Here is a 19,270-nt window from a genome sequence, read left to right as displayed (position 1 = left end):
TCATATCCTTATGATGCCTAGTTCCAAATGCATAATTTATTTTCATCCTTTCGTCTTTTGTTTTACTTCATTTAGTCATTGCTGTTTGCTTAAACTGCCTCCCTCTTGCTGATTAGTCTTGTAATTCATGCACATATGGCGATGTTTGTGGAGTAAACATTCCTTCCCACTCCCTGGTCTGCAAGTCTTTCACATTGCTTGGTTCTTATCAAATTAATGCAACTGCAATTAAAGCACGGTGAATTTGAATCAGTTATGGGTCTGAGTTCTTTCCCAGGAAATCTGCCCAGATGTTTGAGATGCTATGCAGCTGGCATTTTAAAGAGGTGAACCTGTGACCACAGTCACCACAAACCATATGTAACTCCTAGCTTAAGGATGTGTTTCCTTACACTAGGTCATTTTGGGCATTACATAGAAGGGCTGAGACCAGATTATCATTGCAGATCTTTCTAGGTCTAAATGTCTATACATCCTGATGCATGAATGGATTAATTTGAAGTGAGTCAATTTCGTCCCTTTGGCTTCAATGTGATTTTAAACTGGCTTAAAAGGAAAGACTCTAGCTTAATTTGTCTGAAGCCTGGACTGAGTTATTAGAGTCACCATGTGATGCAAAACACTCTACTGAAGATGTCTTGGGAGGGGGGGGGGAGAGAATGAATTCAACTTTAGCAGGAAATTATTTATCAATCACAAATGACATCTTTTCGAGGGCTGAACTGGAATGGGATATATAGCTTTCAGCTGTGGTGTTACTGCTTCCTTGTGGTGGAAGCTCCTTCATAGCAGTGGTAATTTATGCAAGCCCTAATTACCCGGGTAAGCCGCCTAGCATGACAATTCTCAATGCCAACATCACACATACATCGTGGCAGCTGGCAAGCTAACTGCACAACCTGAGAGACTCATATATTCAACATTTGCATACATTATTGCTTCCAAGCATAATGCCACCGCAACCAGGTGTAAACCATTTCTACAGCTGAAAAAAAGGCAAGGGCTTCTGGACTGTTCACTAGCTGGCTTGTTTGAGATCAGGGGGGTTGTGTATTGCCAAGAAAAAATATAAAACCAAGGGCTTGAAGTCACGCAGAATACAGAACATTATAAATGTATGCATGGTGTTGGCAAAATGGATACAAGTTTTCCTGCTGCTCCATAACACTAGAGGTTGGGCTCACCCAATGACACTGGCTGGCAGTAGATTCACAACAGGCAGAAGAAAATACTTCTTCATGCAATGTGTCATCAAGCTTATGGAGTCCACTGCCACAAATAGTTGTGATGGCCATTGTCTTGGATGACCTGAAAACATGATTAGACACTTTCATGAAGGTCAAGTCTGCCAATGGCTATTGACCATGATAGCTAAATAGAATATCCAAGTCCAGAGGGAGTATATCTCAGAATATTAGTAGTGTAGGCAACAATATTTGGGAAGGGCAATTGCCTTTGTGCTCGGCTTGCAGATTTCCTGGAAATATTTGGCAGGCCACCATCAGAAACAGGATGCTAGCCTAGATGGACCTTTGGTCTGAACTTGTTATGTTCTTATATAGATGGCCACAATAGTTTGAAACTATGTTGGGTTGGGGGTTAAGGATTGCCCAAAGTTACAGTTTGACAGTTGAGAGCTTTCTGTGTGATCAAAGTATGCTGCAGTTACATTTTAGTCTTTGCAATGACACCCCATCCTCCTACTTTTAAAACAAATAAAAGAGGAACCATATTTGTAAGCAATTGTCTGATTTTTTTAAAAAAATATAAAATGTTGATTTTAATTTCCATTGAATAGACTTTTTACTGAAATGTGCTTGATTATTGTAAAACTTTCTACTGATATCTCAAAGCCTAAGGAACTTTGGTTTGAAGTTTGGTCCTTCATTAAGCATGTATCTTAATTAAAGATGTAAGTCTCCTGTAAGCATTACATGTGAATTACATCCCATTAAATATGCTTGGGAGATGTACTATCCCAAGCCCTTCTTAAAAAAAATTCTGGGTATATACGTATGAAATAAGGCCTAAATCCAGCACAGAATTAGGCATGCTTAAATAAAAATCTAAATTGCAACACAGATGAATGAACTGCTAGAAAATATTTGGAATGTTCTCTTGTACAGTATGATTTATCTCTTTCTTTTTTTCCTTCTCCATTTAACAGCTATCTCTGGCATGATAGTTCCCCCCATGTGAAAGGATTGCCTTGAAGAATTTTACTAATGAAGAACTTGGATTCTGCTTCAGAACAAAGTCTGACACAAGTCCCAGAGCGGAACTTTTAACTCAGGCCTTTTTCTCTCTCTCTTTCTTCCTTATTAAGGAAAAAAGGAAGAATCTCACAATAATTGCAATGTTTTTAACAAAATAAAATGGTGGGGGAAAACCCGTCCTTGCAAAATAATACTGAAATTTACCCGGAGCCTGCAAGTGGAAGGTATTGCTTTGTGCTGTCTATCCTACGTTCTTGGGGGAGAGATTTATTTTGTGTCATGAAGAAAAATCCACTTGTGTCTTCTTGGTTTTCGATTAACTCAGTCACTATTTGTCTTTTACAAATCATAATGGGAGAAGGGGTGCCATCACTAGGGACTCTTTTCTAAAAAGGTGTAATGAAGGGAAATAAAGTGGCAACACTTTTTTTAAATAATAAAAAAAACAAGTTTGTGTGGAACAGAAGTAGAAGTGCCAGAATAGGGGTGGTGGTTGTTTTTCTTTCCTTAGAAGAGTAATGGCAGTGCCAGTTAAGGGTTGGCTTATTTGTGTTACTCCTCCAGCGGCAGTTCACTCATCTGATGTTTTGCATTCTTGGGAGGTGTGTGTGTGTAGTTCTGTGGGGTATGTATACATACGCATACGTGCATATGCACACATAAATGCACACACGCTTACCACATTAGGATTCCATTTTAGAGGCAGTGAGAATTTTTTTTGGGGGGGAGGGGGCATCTCTCTTAGAATATTGTACTTAGGTGACTGTGTAAATAATGCAAGACAGAAAAATTAGCAAAAGTGTAGCTAAGGACATGCATATCCCACCTTTTACCTTGGAAAACCCAGTGCCTCTGGATATAATGCTAAAAACTGCAGAATTAGATTAGCATGGCTCTATCTCTCTCTTTCTCTCCGTCTTTAGCTTATATCAAACTTTTCCAAATGAGTGGCCTCCTTAAGTACAGTTTAACCCTGTCTACACATACAAATCTCTTTGGGATCTGGTGTGGCAGGACAAAGGCACAAACGTGAGCCACTTCATTACATTTCTGCATATTCTCAACGGAAATATATTTCCTACCTTACTTACATGGGGGTTTTGGTTTTGTTTGTTGGGGCCAGGGGCAGAAGACAACTTCATCCTGCCGCCCCAGAGATGGCCCAGAAGCACACATGCACACAAAACGACATGTCCGTATCAAGCTGCGATTGCTTTTATATCAGTCAACCCTTTCGGTTTGCAACATCCTCTCTTAAGCAACAGGTAGTGGCATTTTTTTTATACACAGAAAATTAAAATATGAAAAAGGGCGGAGGAGACGGAGTGTTATGTGAAGGTTTGCAAAGTAAACCTCACATGAATTTAGCTCTCATTATGTAGGGAGCGTACTTAGTTGACGCTGCAGAAAACCTCTAAGGATGCATTTACCTGATTGTTTGACCCCTTTGCCATTGCGTTTTGTATGTAGTTATAAATACTGTAGATCTTTTGGGGTGAATTTTTTTTTTGGCCAAAGTTATTGTTCTATTTATACAATTTAATGTCTTAAGACAGTTTTTTTCAATCACATACACAGTCACACACGAGAATTACTGCATATTTTGCAAAATGAGCTCACTACCTTTAAGATTGCACATGCTTGCAAAATGAATTAAAGAAAAAAAGCTTTTTTAAAAAGAAGAATTTTGTAAAATATCCATATAAATAATGTATTTATCTTTGGAATTTGTACATTGCTTTTTCCCTGCAGCATCCCAGTTTATTTTATTGTGTATGTTTGCTATGTGAAAAGTGCTAATTTGTTTGGTCATTCACAGGTGTATTAGCTGTTTAAATGTGATTTTAATACAATTCATTTATAGGGTTTTTTAGTAATTGTTTTAAACCATGCTTCCATTTTGGTTTAATTTTCACTCAAAAGCCATTGTCTATTTTTGTATTATTTGTAAGTTAAGAAGGTTTTTTCCCCAATATATGGCAAAAGGTAGCATATTATTCTTGTAGCATTTAGTTATGTAGGTTTAAAAAAGTATCCTTTGCTTTTGAGGCTTATAAAAAAAATCTAATGCTGTTTTACTCTATTAATATGCATGGAATCTCTCCCCTTTGGAGTGACGCATTTTTTGTGCATTAAATATGGGGAGAAACTTCATAGAAATCAATGAAAATACTTTCTTTCTTGTCTGCTTGTATATTTCTCTGTCTTTCACATGAATATAAACCAGCAGATTGGATGCCTTAACAATGCAAATCATATTCATTTCACTTGTACATTGTACTGCGCACCAGAACTGTCAATCATCACTAACATTCTAAGGAGAAAAAAAGAGGAATTTGAAAAGCACAAAAGAACTGTTTTGTTACCTTAAGACAATGTGACTTTTTTCTAGCCAAGCAACAATGCTGCAACTGTGCATGCTTCCTGTTTGAATTTTGCAATTGATTTCACTCAGATATCACTGTGTGATCTTTTGGGAAGGGGAGCGGGGTTGGGGGGAGGAGAGAAAGAAAGAAAGAAAAAAATCCATAAGGTTTTTGCCCCTAGAACAATAAGAACACACTCACATATAAAGAAACTGGAAAATATAAGGAATATCAATGTATTGCTTCTCTATCGTTCAAACATTTATTCTAATTCACATAGTAAGCAACGGCACTGCAATGTAATCAAATTTAAAGCCATATTTTGTCCAGTGATGCCCTCCACTGAACCCATTCAGACAGAGTTGCACCTGTATAGACACTCATACAAAGTCATATACATGTATAACCCCTTTCCTTCAACGTCCAAAGATCCTTTGAACAATAGGTAGAATTTGTTTCTCCAAGTATTTATAGCGCGCTGATAAAAGGAAATTTATATTTAAAAATCTCCCTGCCCCAAATAGATCCTATGACTTTTACATGATTCTTAAAGATGCCGCTCTTAACAGAATATGGCTTTAAGTGGAAATCACCATGTTTCAGTCTTTACAAAGTGAAGCCTCTGATTGGCTGAGTTGTGTGGAGGACGCCCATTTCCTCTGCAGTGTACCAGGCTGCATCTAAAATGAAGTCATCTCTGAATCTACTTATCGTTCACCTTCTTAACTAAACCTTTTGGAATAGACACACACACTGTACAGTTCTATTGTTAGAGAAAACTAACTACTGTAGAGATTGTTATAATTTTTTTGCAGAAATTCAAGCTGTAAAAAGTTTTCAACTTTCACAATATTTAATTAAAGTTACTTCCTGTCTGTGAGTGCAGCTCCTGGCTGTGTATTTATTCATTTGGCTCTGCGAAGTCGACAGAGAACGAAAAGTACTGAATGTCAGACAGCGGCAACTGAATGGACACCCCTTCTGTTGTAAAATATGAAGCAGCAAAAATAGGGGGAAGAATGCATTGTGGGTTGCTTATGATAAATCTGCCGTAGGGGAAAAATACATTCTGTACTTACAGCTCTGAAGAGAACCACCATGATCTTGGGGCTCTGTTATGCATCTCAGGAGCTATTGGGCATAAATGGTCCATTTGTGGCTAGCCCAATGTCTTCAGTGTTGGGAAATGCTTCATTTGCATGGAGGGAGCATAGTTCAATGCTTTGGCACATATTTTGTAAACAGGCAGTCTCGGGTTCAGTCCTGGGATCTCACTGAAAGAATGTAAGAACAGTGTTGCTAGATTAGACCAAAGTCTAGTATTTTATATCCAACAGTGGCCAACCAGATGTCTATTGGAAGCACACAGACATGGGTACAACCAGGGCTTTTTTTCAGCTGTAACTCACTGGAATTCAATTCTGGCACCTCTCAGGTGGGCATCCTTGACATTATAACATAACAAGGGAGACATTTATGGTGAGTTCCGGCACCTCTTTTTCTAGAAAAATAGTAGTGAGTACAACAGTCTTGTTCTGCTGTTGTTTCCCTCAACCGGCATTCAGGAACACGTAACCACTGATCTTGAGGGGGTTGTATACATCCATCTAGACTGTTGATAGGCCAATGAAAAGCCTTATCATCAATCAATTTGTCTGATCCCATGTTAAGGTTGCCTATGAGGATATAAAAGGGCTTCCTAGAGTGGCAATGGAAAACACCCAAAGGCCTAAGAGAGCTGCAGTCAAGAGTAGGCCGTACTACATGGTCAAATAGTCTGACTCAGTATAAAGCTGCTCCACATACAATAAGTGGCTAGCCTAGGGCTGTCCAGATATTTACCGGACTCCATCTCCCATCAGTCCCTGCCAGTACAGATAGTGGTTGGGGGATGATGGTAGTTGTAGTCCCAACAACACCTGGAGGACCACAGGGTTACCACCCCTGACATGGGCAGTCCTATTACTTATGCTCCACATTCTTCAAAATGGAAGAGTATTGGGCAACCCAAAATGCTTCAGAAGGCCGTGAATCACAGTACATAGATATGCGATCATCTAATGAGGCGGTAGTTTCATGACATCATTATTTATCAAACAGTGTAGTACTACGCAGTGATTCACCCTAAGTGGAAAAGTTCTCTATATTTCAATTGGAGAGAAGTAAGTATATTAAAAACAATGAGATATTCAGCATGGTCCCAACTCATGCTTACTCAGAAGTAAACTCCACTGTATTCAATGGACCTTGCTTCCAGGCAAGTGCGCAAGGATTGCATACACAGCTCTAGCTGTACTGTACCTACAGTGCCCTGGAATGCTAGTTTTCAAATCTCTGCTCCCTCTGCTACTAAAATGATGGTCCCATCACTATCATTTTGGAAGCTACAGCCAACGGTGGAGGAAAAGGAGTGCCGGGGGGAGCACACCGCCCCCGGCAGCGCGATCCCAGTAGGGTGCCATAACGGCTGCCCCTCCGCACGCGCTGGGTGCCACGCCCCTGCAGATGGCGTGCCACGCCCCCGGGATGCATGTCAACCCCGCCCCCACCTGCTCTCCACCCCCCCCCCCGGTGCCGGAGCATGGAGCTCCACCATTGGCTATAGCAAAAGAAGGTAGTTGATTTAGAGAACTTACTAGGTATGGAGAATATTAGCATGTAAATACAAACACACAGAGAGCAGTGTTCAAAACTCCCATTGTTCTAGGTGCATTTTTCAACAGGAAATTTCATCACAAGCCGTTTCTGAGCTCTGGGCACAGTATTGTGCATAAGAGTGCAGAATAAAACGGGAGTGGAAGGAAAGGAGGACCTTTTCTACCTCCCTACTTCCAGCTACTCTCTGAAGACTGGAGAAGAGACCCTCCTAAGAATATTAGTGGGGTGGGCAGGAGAGGAACTAGACCCGGCATCCCCAAACTTCAGCCCTCCAGATGTTTTGGACTACAATCCCCATCATCCCTGACCACTGGTCCTGTTAGCTAGGGATCACGGGAGTTGTAGGCCAAAACATCTGGAGGGCCGCAGTTTGGGGATGCCTGGACTAGACCATGTGAAAAATGAACATAATATTTTAACTGCAGTTCATTCATTTTCAGCTTTGTATTCTTGTTATTAAAAAAGTGTGCCTAGACATTCCATTGTTGCGCCCATAACCTAGGTTTAAGGTGCCATTTAGCTCCTAGCTTTCATATCTCAGTTTCTCACTGACACACACAAACAAACAAACACACACACACACACACACACACACAGAGAGAGAGAGACATGTACACATACAGGCTTGCCATAAACCTATGCTAAGGGGCTCCCAGGCCCTTCAGAATGTGAAGGGCAGTTGAACAATTTGTTGTTGTTGTTTAGTCGTTTCCGACTCTTCGTGACCCCATGGACCATAGCACGCCAGGCACTCCTGTCTTCCACTGCCTCCCGCAGTTTGGTCAAACTCATGTTCGTAGCTTCGAGAACACTGTCCAACCATCTTGTCCTCTGTCGTCCCCGTCTTCTAGTGCCCTCAATCTTTCCCAACATCAGGGTCTTTTCCAGGGAGTCTTCTCTTCTCATGAGGTGGCCAAAGTATTGGAGCCTCAGCTTCACGATCTGTCCTTCCAGGGAGCACTCAGGGCTGATTTCCTTAAGAATGATCTTCTAGCAGTCCATGGGACTCTCAAGAGTCTCCTCCAGCACCATAATTCAAAAGCATCAATTTAGTATTGTCAATATTGAGGTGGTGAATATGAGTGATCTATCAAAAGCATCACCAGCAAGTGTTTTTGAGCCACTTGTATTCCAAATGTTTGTTTTACATTTGGGACTGTAGGTGTTGTAAGTCTGGTTATGTGAAGCAGCCCACAGTCTAAACCTGTAACTGATGAATGTGGAACAGGTGATGAGCATCCATTTCATAGAAGAGATAGAACAAGTTTTAATTTATTCAAAATCTGAATGGCTTGGTTAATATTAGCTTGAGCATGTTCACTCCAACACCTGGGATAGTAAATTCACAAGAGGCTGGAGCTGGTCTACAATTCTGCCTAAATACACAAAACGTGTAATAAAATCTGAAGCACGAACAGCCATTCACCATATGGGGAGGGCTGTAGATTAGTAGAAGAGCAGTACTGCCTACTTTGCATGCAGAAAGTCCCAGGTTAATTACTTCTATTGCCCTTCACAGTCATGTTTAATATAGAATACAGAATCTTTCTGATTTCTTCCTGTCATGTATTATTACCCCCATATGCCTCTTGCTTATACGGTCACAAGTTCAAGGTGTTCTGATTACACTTGTGTGACTACTGGCAAACTTCTGGAAGAGAATTTCAAATTCTTGCCAGCAGGTTACAACTTAATGACTGTCAGTGACCTCTCCCTTACCAGCATGTCAGAGACTATATTTATCAAACGATGTCATATCTGTGATTTTAGTTGTGTGTGTGTACACGTGTGCACACACACAAACACACAGTGCTATTTTTCTAGAACTCACCATGAACGCCTCCCTTGTTCTATTATAATGGCAATGTCGCCCACCTGAGAGGTGCCAGAACTGAGTTCTGGTGAGTTCCAGCTGGAAAAAAGCCCTGCAAACACACACACACACACACACACACACACACACACACACACACAGAGAGAGAGAGAGAGAGAGAGAGAGAGAGAGAGAGAGAGAGAGAGAGAGAGAGAGAGAATGTCCAACTTTAGACTTAGCTCTGAGTCTACAGCAGGAGTAGGGAACCTGTGCCCCTCCTCAATATCGTCAGACTCCAACTTCCACCAGCCTCACTCAGCATGATCAATTGTCAGGGATGGTGGGCTTAGTGAGTGCAAGGGGTGTGCAAGAGTTAATAGTTAAACTGAGCTATTGTGGTGCAGTGGTAAAAGTGGCAGACCAAAACAGAAACCCAGGTTCAAACCTCTACCCAGCCATGAGACTTACTGGGTGACCTTGGGCTCACCACATACTCTCAAGCTTGACCTATCTCACTGGGTTGCTTTCAGGATAAAATGGGGGGCACACCAAACAACAACAAAATTAATATTTCTACCTCACCCAGTATAGCAAACAACAAAACAGAACAATACTATTTCAAAAAAATAAAATTAACAATAAAAAGCATTGAAAACATTTAAACTGATACTGCCTTGAACTTCCTGGAAGAAAGGTGGACTATAAATGGAATAAATACACCTTGAGGACAAACTGTTTGTCACCACACCATCTCCCATTCCATCTATCCCAAACTTCACAGCTGGCTTGTCAGAGTGCTTCTCATTTCCCCACCACTGGCCTTGGCTCACTGTGTGGTGATAACACCAGAGGCCCTCCCAAGTGAGAGATACCTTCCTGCTGGAGGTGCAGACAGTGGAGATTCTGATGAGATTCCACCATCAATTAAAAACAGCCTCATTCTCTCAGGCCAATGGCGTAGTATGGGGGGCAGGGGTCCATGGCCCAGGGCACAAAATTCTGAAGGGGCACAACCAGGCACCCCCTCGCAGACACCAGCTTCCATAGGGATCCCCACCCCGCCCTAGCGAAGGTGGCAGAACAGCTCAGGCCCACGGTGAGTGAGTGTGGACAGAGGAAGGGAGGCAAGGGGCAACCCCAGCAAAGTCCATGTCAGCTGGACATCCCCCCCCCCCATGCAGGCAGGCAGGTGGCACAGCACTGTCCCTCTTGGCTCAGGGGGCCATGCTCCAGTAGCACAGTAGCCACTGTCTCAAGCATTTGGAGTGAGTTAGAAGTCTTAGGTAGTCTTAGGCCAAGATCACTTGGATATGACAAAGGGCAGTCTATACATTTTAGAAAGACCATAAATAAGTATTAAGGTCTCCAAAATGGCTAAGATTAGCTCTGTTTTCAACTTGCTATGTTATGGAAAGCCCTCCTGACGTAGCAACATCCTCAGGATTTGCAGTGGCCTGCATGAGATATTTTACCATAGTTTATTTGTTACAGATACAGATAATTGGAAAGATAAAGAGTGAGGAAAACTGACATTTTAATAATAATAATAATAATAATAATAATAATAATAATAATAATCAAATGCGTCAAGGGTAAAATTCGTATGTTAGTTTTCCAGTGTAGTTATTGACACAAAGCTGCTTCCTTAGAGTGGCTCCAATGCTGCACTAGAGACAAACACACACACACACACAGAGAGAGAGAGAGAGAGAGAGAGAGAGAGAGAGAGAGAGAGAGAGAGAGAGAGAGGAGGGAAGGAGAGAGGGAGGGAGGAATGGTGGCTCTTGTAGCTCTTGAGTGTTTCCCACATCAGCCCCCCCCCCCCGCAAACTGCACCTTATCAGAGCAAAGGTAACCCATGAATCAGGCAACAGCTTAATGGTACCACTTGAAGCCTCTCAAATGGCAATGGGAACTTCCTGTAGGAATGAAATCCTTCTAGCATATTTATCCTGAATAGACTGCTTTGTAATGTTAGAGTATGATGCCATTCCAGATCAAAGAAAGAAAGACGTAGAAGCAGAGCTCCATAAGGTAATAGCCTATTCACAACAATGGCTCCTCACTTTCCCCTGGATGTCAGTGCTCATGCTAGTTAAGGAAAGAATAATAATACCTGTAGTTCGTACCCCTTGTTCAGCAACATTTTTAGCTAAATCTGCTCCTAGACCCCCAGACAGCACAATGGCCTGGAAATCTGCTAGTTTATCCACAACAATGTAATGTCTTCTGTTGAAGTCTTTAAAAATGTTATCTTAAGAATATTTTAGGCGCTGATTTCTTTAACAACAAAAACAGCTTCACTTAAAACAAATCAAGGAACAAATAAGAGTAGCAGGCAGCACACACCCCTTTTGTACTTACAGCAGCCCTGCAGAACCTACTGCCTGCGGGCATAATGTACAATGTTGGGTGTGGCACAAGAAAAGACGTGGATGGGCAGGGTGGCAGTCACCACCCATCAGCAGATTGGCGGCACCTGCAAAACCCCATTCATGACACTACGAAAGCACAACAACCTGTGGCTTGCAAGGTGCTGGTCCTTCGCCTACATGGTTTGCTTTCAGTGTGATGCCAGGTGAGTGGTCCCACCAACATGTCCAACTTGACTGACCCCTTGAGTATGTGAGAAATGATGATCAGTTCTACCGGGCAGCACCAGCTCCCTACCCTTGACTTACAGGAAGGCCCATTGTAGGGTGTCATAAGGTTTGTGGAAGCACAGGCATGCAAGCAGGGGGACCGTTGAAAAGATGGTGAATGATGAAAGACAGAAGACAGGACATTCACAAATAACTCTTGGCAACCTCAGAGGTAAACCAGGTCACACAAAGCATTTTTTCAGAATAATCTCACACAACAAGCCTCCACTTCAGGTCTTTGGAATTAAGGGGACTGGTAAATCTGAGCTTTAGAAAGCGGTTCAGAAAGCTATTGCCTGTAGAATAAGCACAGCCACAAATTTACACGTTAAGATCTCTGCTGCTAGAATCTACAGACAGCTAGAGTCATCCAGCAATAATATTTCTAGGAATGTGCTCAGGCTCCCATGTGTCAAAGTGTAGCATTTTGCTCCTCTTTTGATCCCAGTCATGCCCTCTGAGTGTTAAACAATACAGAGCAACCTTCTAACAGCTCTTAATATATATTTTATTTCAACTATCACTCTTATTTGGCAGGTGAGTTATTCTGCACAGCAGGTGTTCCTTAATGGTGTTAAAGAATAAACAGAACTTAGTGATGGTCTTACATACCCATTAGCTAATGGATTACTAAGCAAAAGGGACTCATGTTTAACCTCCCTGCACTTAGCCCACTGTTGAGAAAAAATGTGAAAAAAGTATAAACCAACACTCCAACTGCAGTTTTCAGGACCCATGGGAGGTGAGCTCAAACTTTAAATGCAGTTCTTTTGATAGACAGGTGAATGAATGTGGTTATCATTATGTAATCACACAGCCTGGGAACTATTTATCATATTTATTATCCATGCAACATGTAGCCATGATTTTTTCAAAAGCTCTTGACCTGCCTGAAAGTGGCAATGCTATTAGCATTGCTTTAAGCACCATGCAAAAAGGATTAAGCAGAGCAAAACTATAGAGTTGATCACGATGGCTCCCATTTCTACATTCCACCTGAACCCAGTAGATAATGATGCAAGAACTGACAGAAGAACATGACTAGGTTCCCTTTCTTTCCTATGTCCAACAGCAGAACTTATACATCTTTACTGGCACCATCCCATTGAGCTTCTGGGTTTTCATAGCCTCACATCATCCAGTTTTCAGTGAGCCATGTAGCATATGGCTATTTACCAGAATTACCACCTTTTGTCTATTTAGGCAGCAGGATCCTTTTTCCTTCCATGCCTACTACCAATCAACTCTTCATGCTAATGTGACTGCTAGATTAGAAGACTTATTGCAAGGATTAGACAATTTCATGGGTCTATCAACAGCTATGAGCTATGGAATAAGAGATGTGGAGCAAGAGTTCTGGGTAAGAGATGTGGAGAACAGATAACTCAAGAGCAGTCTAGAACCACCTGGCTACTGGAAACAATCTAGAATGCTGGAGTAGGTGGGCCTTTATTTTGTTCACACTTTGTTGAGTTTACACTCAGCAAATCACTCCACTGTATCTAGAGTTTTCGGAAGCCACAGAACCAGGGTTGGACTTTGGGGTTCCGAAAGAACATTTGAAAACTGGAACACTCCCTTCTGAGGTTCGATCGTTCGGGAGCCGATCTGTTCAGGAGCCAATGCATTTGAGATCCAAGGTACGACTGTATTGCATGATTGCATGTTAGCAACTACCTGCATTAATCAACCATATCCGAAATAACATTGTGGTTGCTGCTGCTGCTGCTGTGTACATCTCGCCCTTCCTCCCAAAGGATCCCAGGGTAGCAAATGCATCAATAATACAGGGCATTTAAAAAGCATCCTATAATTTGTCACACTAAGATATGTGCTTTCCACAAGTGGGAACTTTTGACTGCAAGGCAGAGAAACATTCAGGAGTATGAACTCCCCACTGGCATTCTGAATTGCAACATTCAAGATGACTGTACTAAATGCCTTCTCTGAACATGTAGATTGGCTCTCATATGGCAGAATTACAGTGGGGGTGTTGTCTCAGGTAAATATTTACTGACATTTCCATACTAAACAAATAGTATCTTCATCTCAATATCCTCCACCCAGTAAGAATTCGTTTGTAGAGTTTCAGGGTATGTAACCGTCTGCTAAGTTTGAGAATGGCAAAGAATGGGCTCTTTCTAATTTGGTGTTTTATTCCATTGATCAACCCTTGAATTTAACCTTAGTTTCCTTCCTTTTACCTCTGAAGAGCTTTTGCCAACAGATCTACTTACAGGCAGATAAAAATATGTATCATTCCACCAGTAAATTATGCAAATTAAACAACTGATTAGCATACCGCTTCTGCTAGCATTAGAGGGGTTGCAGAAGGGGGTTGATAGGTAAAGTGATCTCCTTAGTGATAATTAACTTTGATCTCTTCAATAACAGTTAAGTTTAATACAAAGAGAGGGGGGGCAAAGAAAGATAAAGTGCAAAATGACATTTGTGGTATGGTAACAATAAAACAGCAGATCATCATTTGTAGTAGCATCGTATATGATAAGCACTTTTCTCCCAGTGACATAATAATTTAAAAGTAAGATGAACAACAATCTTTAAAGTATGCTGGATTTGCATTCCTTTCACATGCAGTCTTTGTTGGGCAACCTCTGAGGTGTTGATGAAGAAAAGAACAGAAAACGTACATTGGAACATTGACAATAACAGCAGCAGTAATCATAATGCCTTTTGTACTCTCTCTCAGAACATCAAAAGCCCTTTCCTATGCTCTGCAGTAGCGGGTGCATTTTGCCCCTCCTTTGGGATGCCAGATCTCATAAAGCCAGTGCTTCCTTGTACCAGTAGAAGCTGACAGTGGTACTAACTTCCCAGCTCAGCCCATTTGTCCAGCACAAAATTCTGCTTTAGTTGTGGTATCACTAACAGCGGACATGGCAGAGTTGCCCCATGTTAGACACAGATGATTCTCATTATATGTATTAGTTTCTTCTTGTTCATCTCTGCAGTTTCCAGTTGAGTTAAGCATTCATTCTGGCAAGGGGAAGGATGCAAGTTCCCCGCAGCTTTTCCTTCTCTGGCTGATGGATGGGGCTTTGCTGATCTCCCTCTTGCCACAATTCTCTTTCTTTTCTTTTTTTTAAATATATTTTTATTAATTTTTCCAATTAAAACCAATTATATCACATTCATTATTTCAAATTATACACATATATATCAATCAAACCGAATGTTATGCCAAATCATCTAGAAAATTTTTTTGGGTTCCCATGCTTCAAGAAATTGGGGATTCCTCGCAACCGTCCACTGCCGTCTTTTTTCTAAAGTTCAAATCGTCTCTCCGAGTTCATAATAATCCAGATCTTTCCCTTACAGTCACATAGATGTTTTCCTCTTTCAACCGATTATTTCCCAGCTGCTGAGATAAATGTCAAACAAAGTTTCACAAATGTTCTTTCTCCTGTGTGAGTTAATCAGTCCAGCCTCCCCATAAATCTTCTTGGTCTGGAGCGTCCCTATTGCGTCGACTCTCAACACGAAGCAGCGCCATCTTAAAAAAACTCAAATCACTTTCGTTTTCTCTCATAGATTAACGATCTTTATAAAATTTACAGCTTTTCCAGGCAGAAGAACCAGACCTCACACCATGCATAGATTCTTGGTAAATTAATGGATCTCCTTGCCCTATAGCTGAACTTAGCTTCAGGTCGCTGCTCCAATTCAAAGTGCGTCACAACTCATAAATCCTCCGAACGCGTCCAGGCACTCCTCCCATCCAACTAGAGGGGGGCTTTTCTCGTCAGCAACTCCTCATCTTCAAAAAATATGCTCAATAACAACAGTTTATAAAGTTCAACTCACACAGTCTTTTGCTTCTCTTTCACTCCAAACAAGCCAGGACATCACGTCTGGGAAGGTACGAAGTAACTCATATGAAAAAAAAATAAAAAAGACTCGCTTCCCTTATCGCTCCGTCCCCATCAATCCTTCTTCCAGATGAAATACAGCCTTTAACTCCTCACCCTCAGCAGCATAGATTTCTCGGCAGTAAACAGCGCTTCTGCCCCTCCTTCTGAAGTATGTCCATAGATTTAAGCCTAATTATCTTCTTTAATCATGGAAATCCCCGCCATGCAGATTAGCGTCCGGGAGTCCTGGCCCTCGTAAGTGCTTCAGCCCAAGCTCCCCCCACTCCATAAACAGTCGGAGTGGGTCTGGGGGCATCGCGGGCCAGCGGCCCCTCTCCGTAACCCCCGGAGAGGGTAGGGGGTTGCCATTTACTCCCCTAGCAACCGCCAAATTCCTTACGAAGGTCAGAGGGATGGAAAACAGGTCCGCCATTCCTGCAGGCGGAAACCGGAACCCGCCACAATTCTCTTTCAAGGAGGTAGGGGGTGCAGCCTACCCATGATGCTTGGTCCCCTCGCCAGTGGTAGAGGCCAGAAAATATTCTCCTCACTTCTGTAGTCTTCACAACCACATTTTTCCTCGTAGTGGTGAGACCATTGGACTAGGACCTGGCAGACCAGGGGTTCAAATCCCCACTCAGCCATGAAGCTAACCTACCTCACAGGTTTCTTGTGAGGATCATAAGGAGAGGAGGAGAACCATGTATGCCACCTTGAGTTCCTTAGAGAAAATGTGGGTTATAAATCTAATAAGAAATAAATATGGTATATATGGGGTGTGGGAAGTAGTGTGACTCGATGCAGTAAGAAGATTCTTACAATTATCTCATGGTGAGCATGGAAGAGCTTGATATAAAGAGTTTCAAAGGTAGAGATATTCAGACTCAATTGTCTCAACACAAAGAAGCAAGGCAAAACATTATAGTTAATTGCAGGGGTTTGGACAGAAGATGCTTTGAGTCCCAATCCAACTGTACAAAACCCCACCTAGGAATGAATTACAGTTCTGGTATCGGTTTGTTTTTGATGAATTGTTGGACTCTAATGGGAAATGTGAGAACATATCTCCCCAAATAAGCATTTTTAAATCTCATTTATTTCAATGGGAAAGATTTAAGCTCATACTTAACTATGAAATTGAAATAATTGGATCTTATTACATATCCTCTACATTGGATAGATTATACCCATTTGCGACCAAGATTGTAGTCCGTAATGAAAGGACACACACACACACAGAGAGAGAGAGAGAGAGAGAGAGAGAGAGAGTATATATTTTCATAGATTAGGAGTAACATAATAATATGCACTTCACTATTCTAAATTTCATGTGCATGACCTAAATTGGCAGCATGGGGTGGAATTCGCCATATGCTGTTCTAGGGGTGCTCCAGAGCCAATTGGGTAGGGCAATCAGAGGAGAAGAAGGGAATAATCTCCATTGCGAAAGCATAAGTCCTTGTACACAATTAGGGCTTGTTAGATGAATCCTGCCTATAGTCTTTGTGTAGTAAATTAGAAGGAAGAAGTGGTGAAAAACCAAAGGAAGGAAAACTTCTAGGAGCAAACTGGAGGAGTGAGTTCAACCAGAGTCAATGGAGGAGGGAAGAGAAACTGATATACTGGTGTTCTGCTTCAGGGGGAATAGTATAGTATTTTTTTTCTGGCCTTACAAAGAGAAGCAATTAATATAATATACATAAAGGTTGCAGTCCTATGCACACTTATGTGAAGTAAACTTCACATAACTCATGGGACTTAACTCAAAGTAGACATGCATAGGATTGAAACTGCACATGGTTCAAAGTATCTTTATTTATTTTATTTATTAAATTTCTATACCATCCCCTGAGGGATGGCTCAATCAGTAGAGCATGAGGCTCTCGGGATCATGAGTTCAAGATTCCTGCAGGGAGATGGACTAGATGATCCTTGTAGTCCCTTCCAACTCTACAATTCTATGAATCTAGGTCACCGTCCTTCATCCAAAGATCACCGTACAAATGCTATGTCCTTCCATTGTGTGTACATGTGTATATCATGGTTTATGCAGCTTGGATTTTGCATGAAGACAATGAGATCAATATATATGAATATATGGTACTACTGGACACCTAATGACATCAACTATTAATAACAATAATTAACAAATAAAAGTAATTTTGCATGAACACTGATTTTCATTAAAATGTGGAGAATGCACACAAATTGGCACCACATGAGTATTTTGCCCATTTAATATGGATAGTCACCAAATGATGTTGGAAAATGTGAGTAACATATATTACACCCACAGACATGCAAGTGTCATACATTTACCTAGGCAATATGCATAACTGGTGCCCAAGCACTATGTGTGATTTTGAGCACATTCTTGATGCTTTGAAATGAATGTGCACAATCACTGGTGTTTGTGCTCCATTCAGTTCACATTTGTGTATGTGTGTGTGTGTGTGTGTTATATCTCTATATAGCAGCTGCCGCATCTCAATGAATTTATTCACTAGCACCACAGAGCCTTCTGACCACTTGCTGAATCATTTTCATCCTGACAGCTCACTGCCTTTGATATGTATGAACTCAAAGGGGAAAGCCTGTCCTTCTAATTTCTATTTTCAGCCTGTGTCGAGGGAGTAGGAAAGAAAAGCAAACATTTCAACTTTTATAAAATATATATTTTCGGAAAATAATAATAATAATGAAAGAATGGCTTCGCCGTTACCCTGTTTAATAGGCCTTCATTACAATTTAAAACTCATATGCAGGAGCTTCATATATTCAAATCTCTGGTGCCTATTTGAAGGTACTTCTGAAGGTGCACCCTGCAACCTGTGTGTAGGAAACTCTTTTGAATCTTGTCCTTGAAACAAAAATTAGTGCCCCAGGGGACTGAGGGAGTGTAGACAACTGGTAACTGCAGAGAGAGCGAGAGAGCGACTGAAAGCCAAGCTCGGAGTCCTTACAGCTGGAAAGGGAGAAAAGGGATGAGAGAGAAAGAGAGGGCGGAGGGGGGAAGACAGAGAATGTGAAGATGAGAAACGCCTTCAGGAGCCATTTGGGAGACAGTCACTGGGAAGAAGAAAGAAAGACATGCGCTAAAAACAACAGAAACACAGGTGGAAATGGCCTACTGGGAAATCAGGCTGTCAACAAACAAAAGCCGACGGCCAGAAAGCCGTTTCAGCGGCAGCCTCTGGTACCAGGGCATCAGTGTTCAGTAAATAAATTAGCAGTGGCTTTGACTGTGTGGAAATTAGTAGTGACACTATGAAAGAGGCAAATGACTGGCTTTTATCTGGCGTAAACATCCAAAGATCTACTTACTTCTGTGGGGAGAAAGAGAGAAAGATAGGCAGAGAGTTGGTGACTGTGACTTAAGATTCAAATGGGGAGTTGAGGGTGCAAGGAGGTGATTTATAAAAAGGAGAAAAAGAAGAAAGAAATACGGGGGGAGGGAAAAGTTCCATTTCATGTACTAGCAGCTCAGAACTTCATTTAGAGCTAATCAGCTCTGTCTACCACCGAGTCATTTCTGACAGCAACTCCCCCATGGATAGTTTGCCACTCAGAATACGTGAAGGAAACAACATGATAAAAATATCTGTGTCTATCAGAAGTGGGGGCAAGGGAAGAAAAATACACACACACCCTACACACACACACACACACACACACAAAATCAGAAGCCATTTTTAACGCAGTC

General features: G+C 41.5%; 1 protein-coding gene across 6 annotated transcripts in view; it reads left to right on the top strand.

Annotated features, from left to right (window-relative positions):
* Positions 1 to 5,462, top strand: part of EBF1 (EBF transcription factor 1) — a 374,718-nt gene extending 369,256 nt beyond the window's left edge. For all 6 annotated transcript variants that reach the window (XM_035105768.3, XM_035105767.3, XM_035105770.3 and 3 more), the window contains one exon: positions 2,168 to 5,462. Coding sequence is in view for 2 of the 6 variants with exons in the window: in XM_035105770.3 (XP_034961661.1) it covers positions 2,168 to 2,199 (32 nt within the window). In the remaining 4 variants the exon portion in view is untranslated. The remainder of the gene's footprint in view (positions 1 to 2,167) is intronic.
* Positions 5,463 to 19,270: the final 13,808 nt, after the last annotated feature.

This window comes from Zootoca vivipara, chromosome 2 (assembly GCF_965207765.1).
Source record: "Zootoca vivipara chromosome 2, rZooViv2.hap1.1, whole genome shotgun sequence".
NCBI classification, from domain to species: Eukaryota; Metazoa; Chordata; class Lepidosauria; order Squamata; family Lacertidae; genus Zootoca; species Zootoca vivipara.
This window is presented reverse-complemented; position numbering and strand designations above follow the sequence as displayed.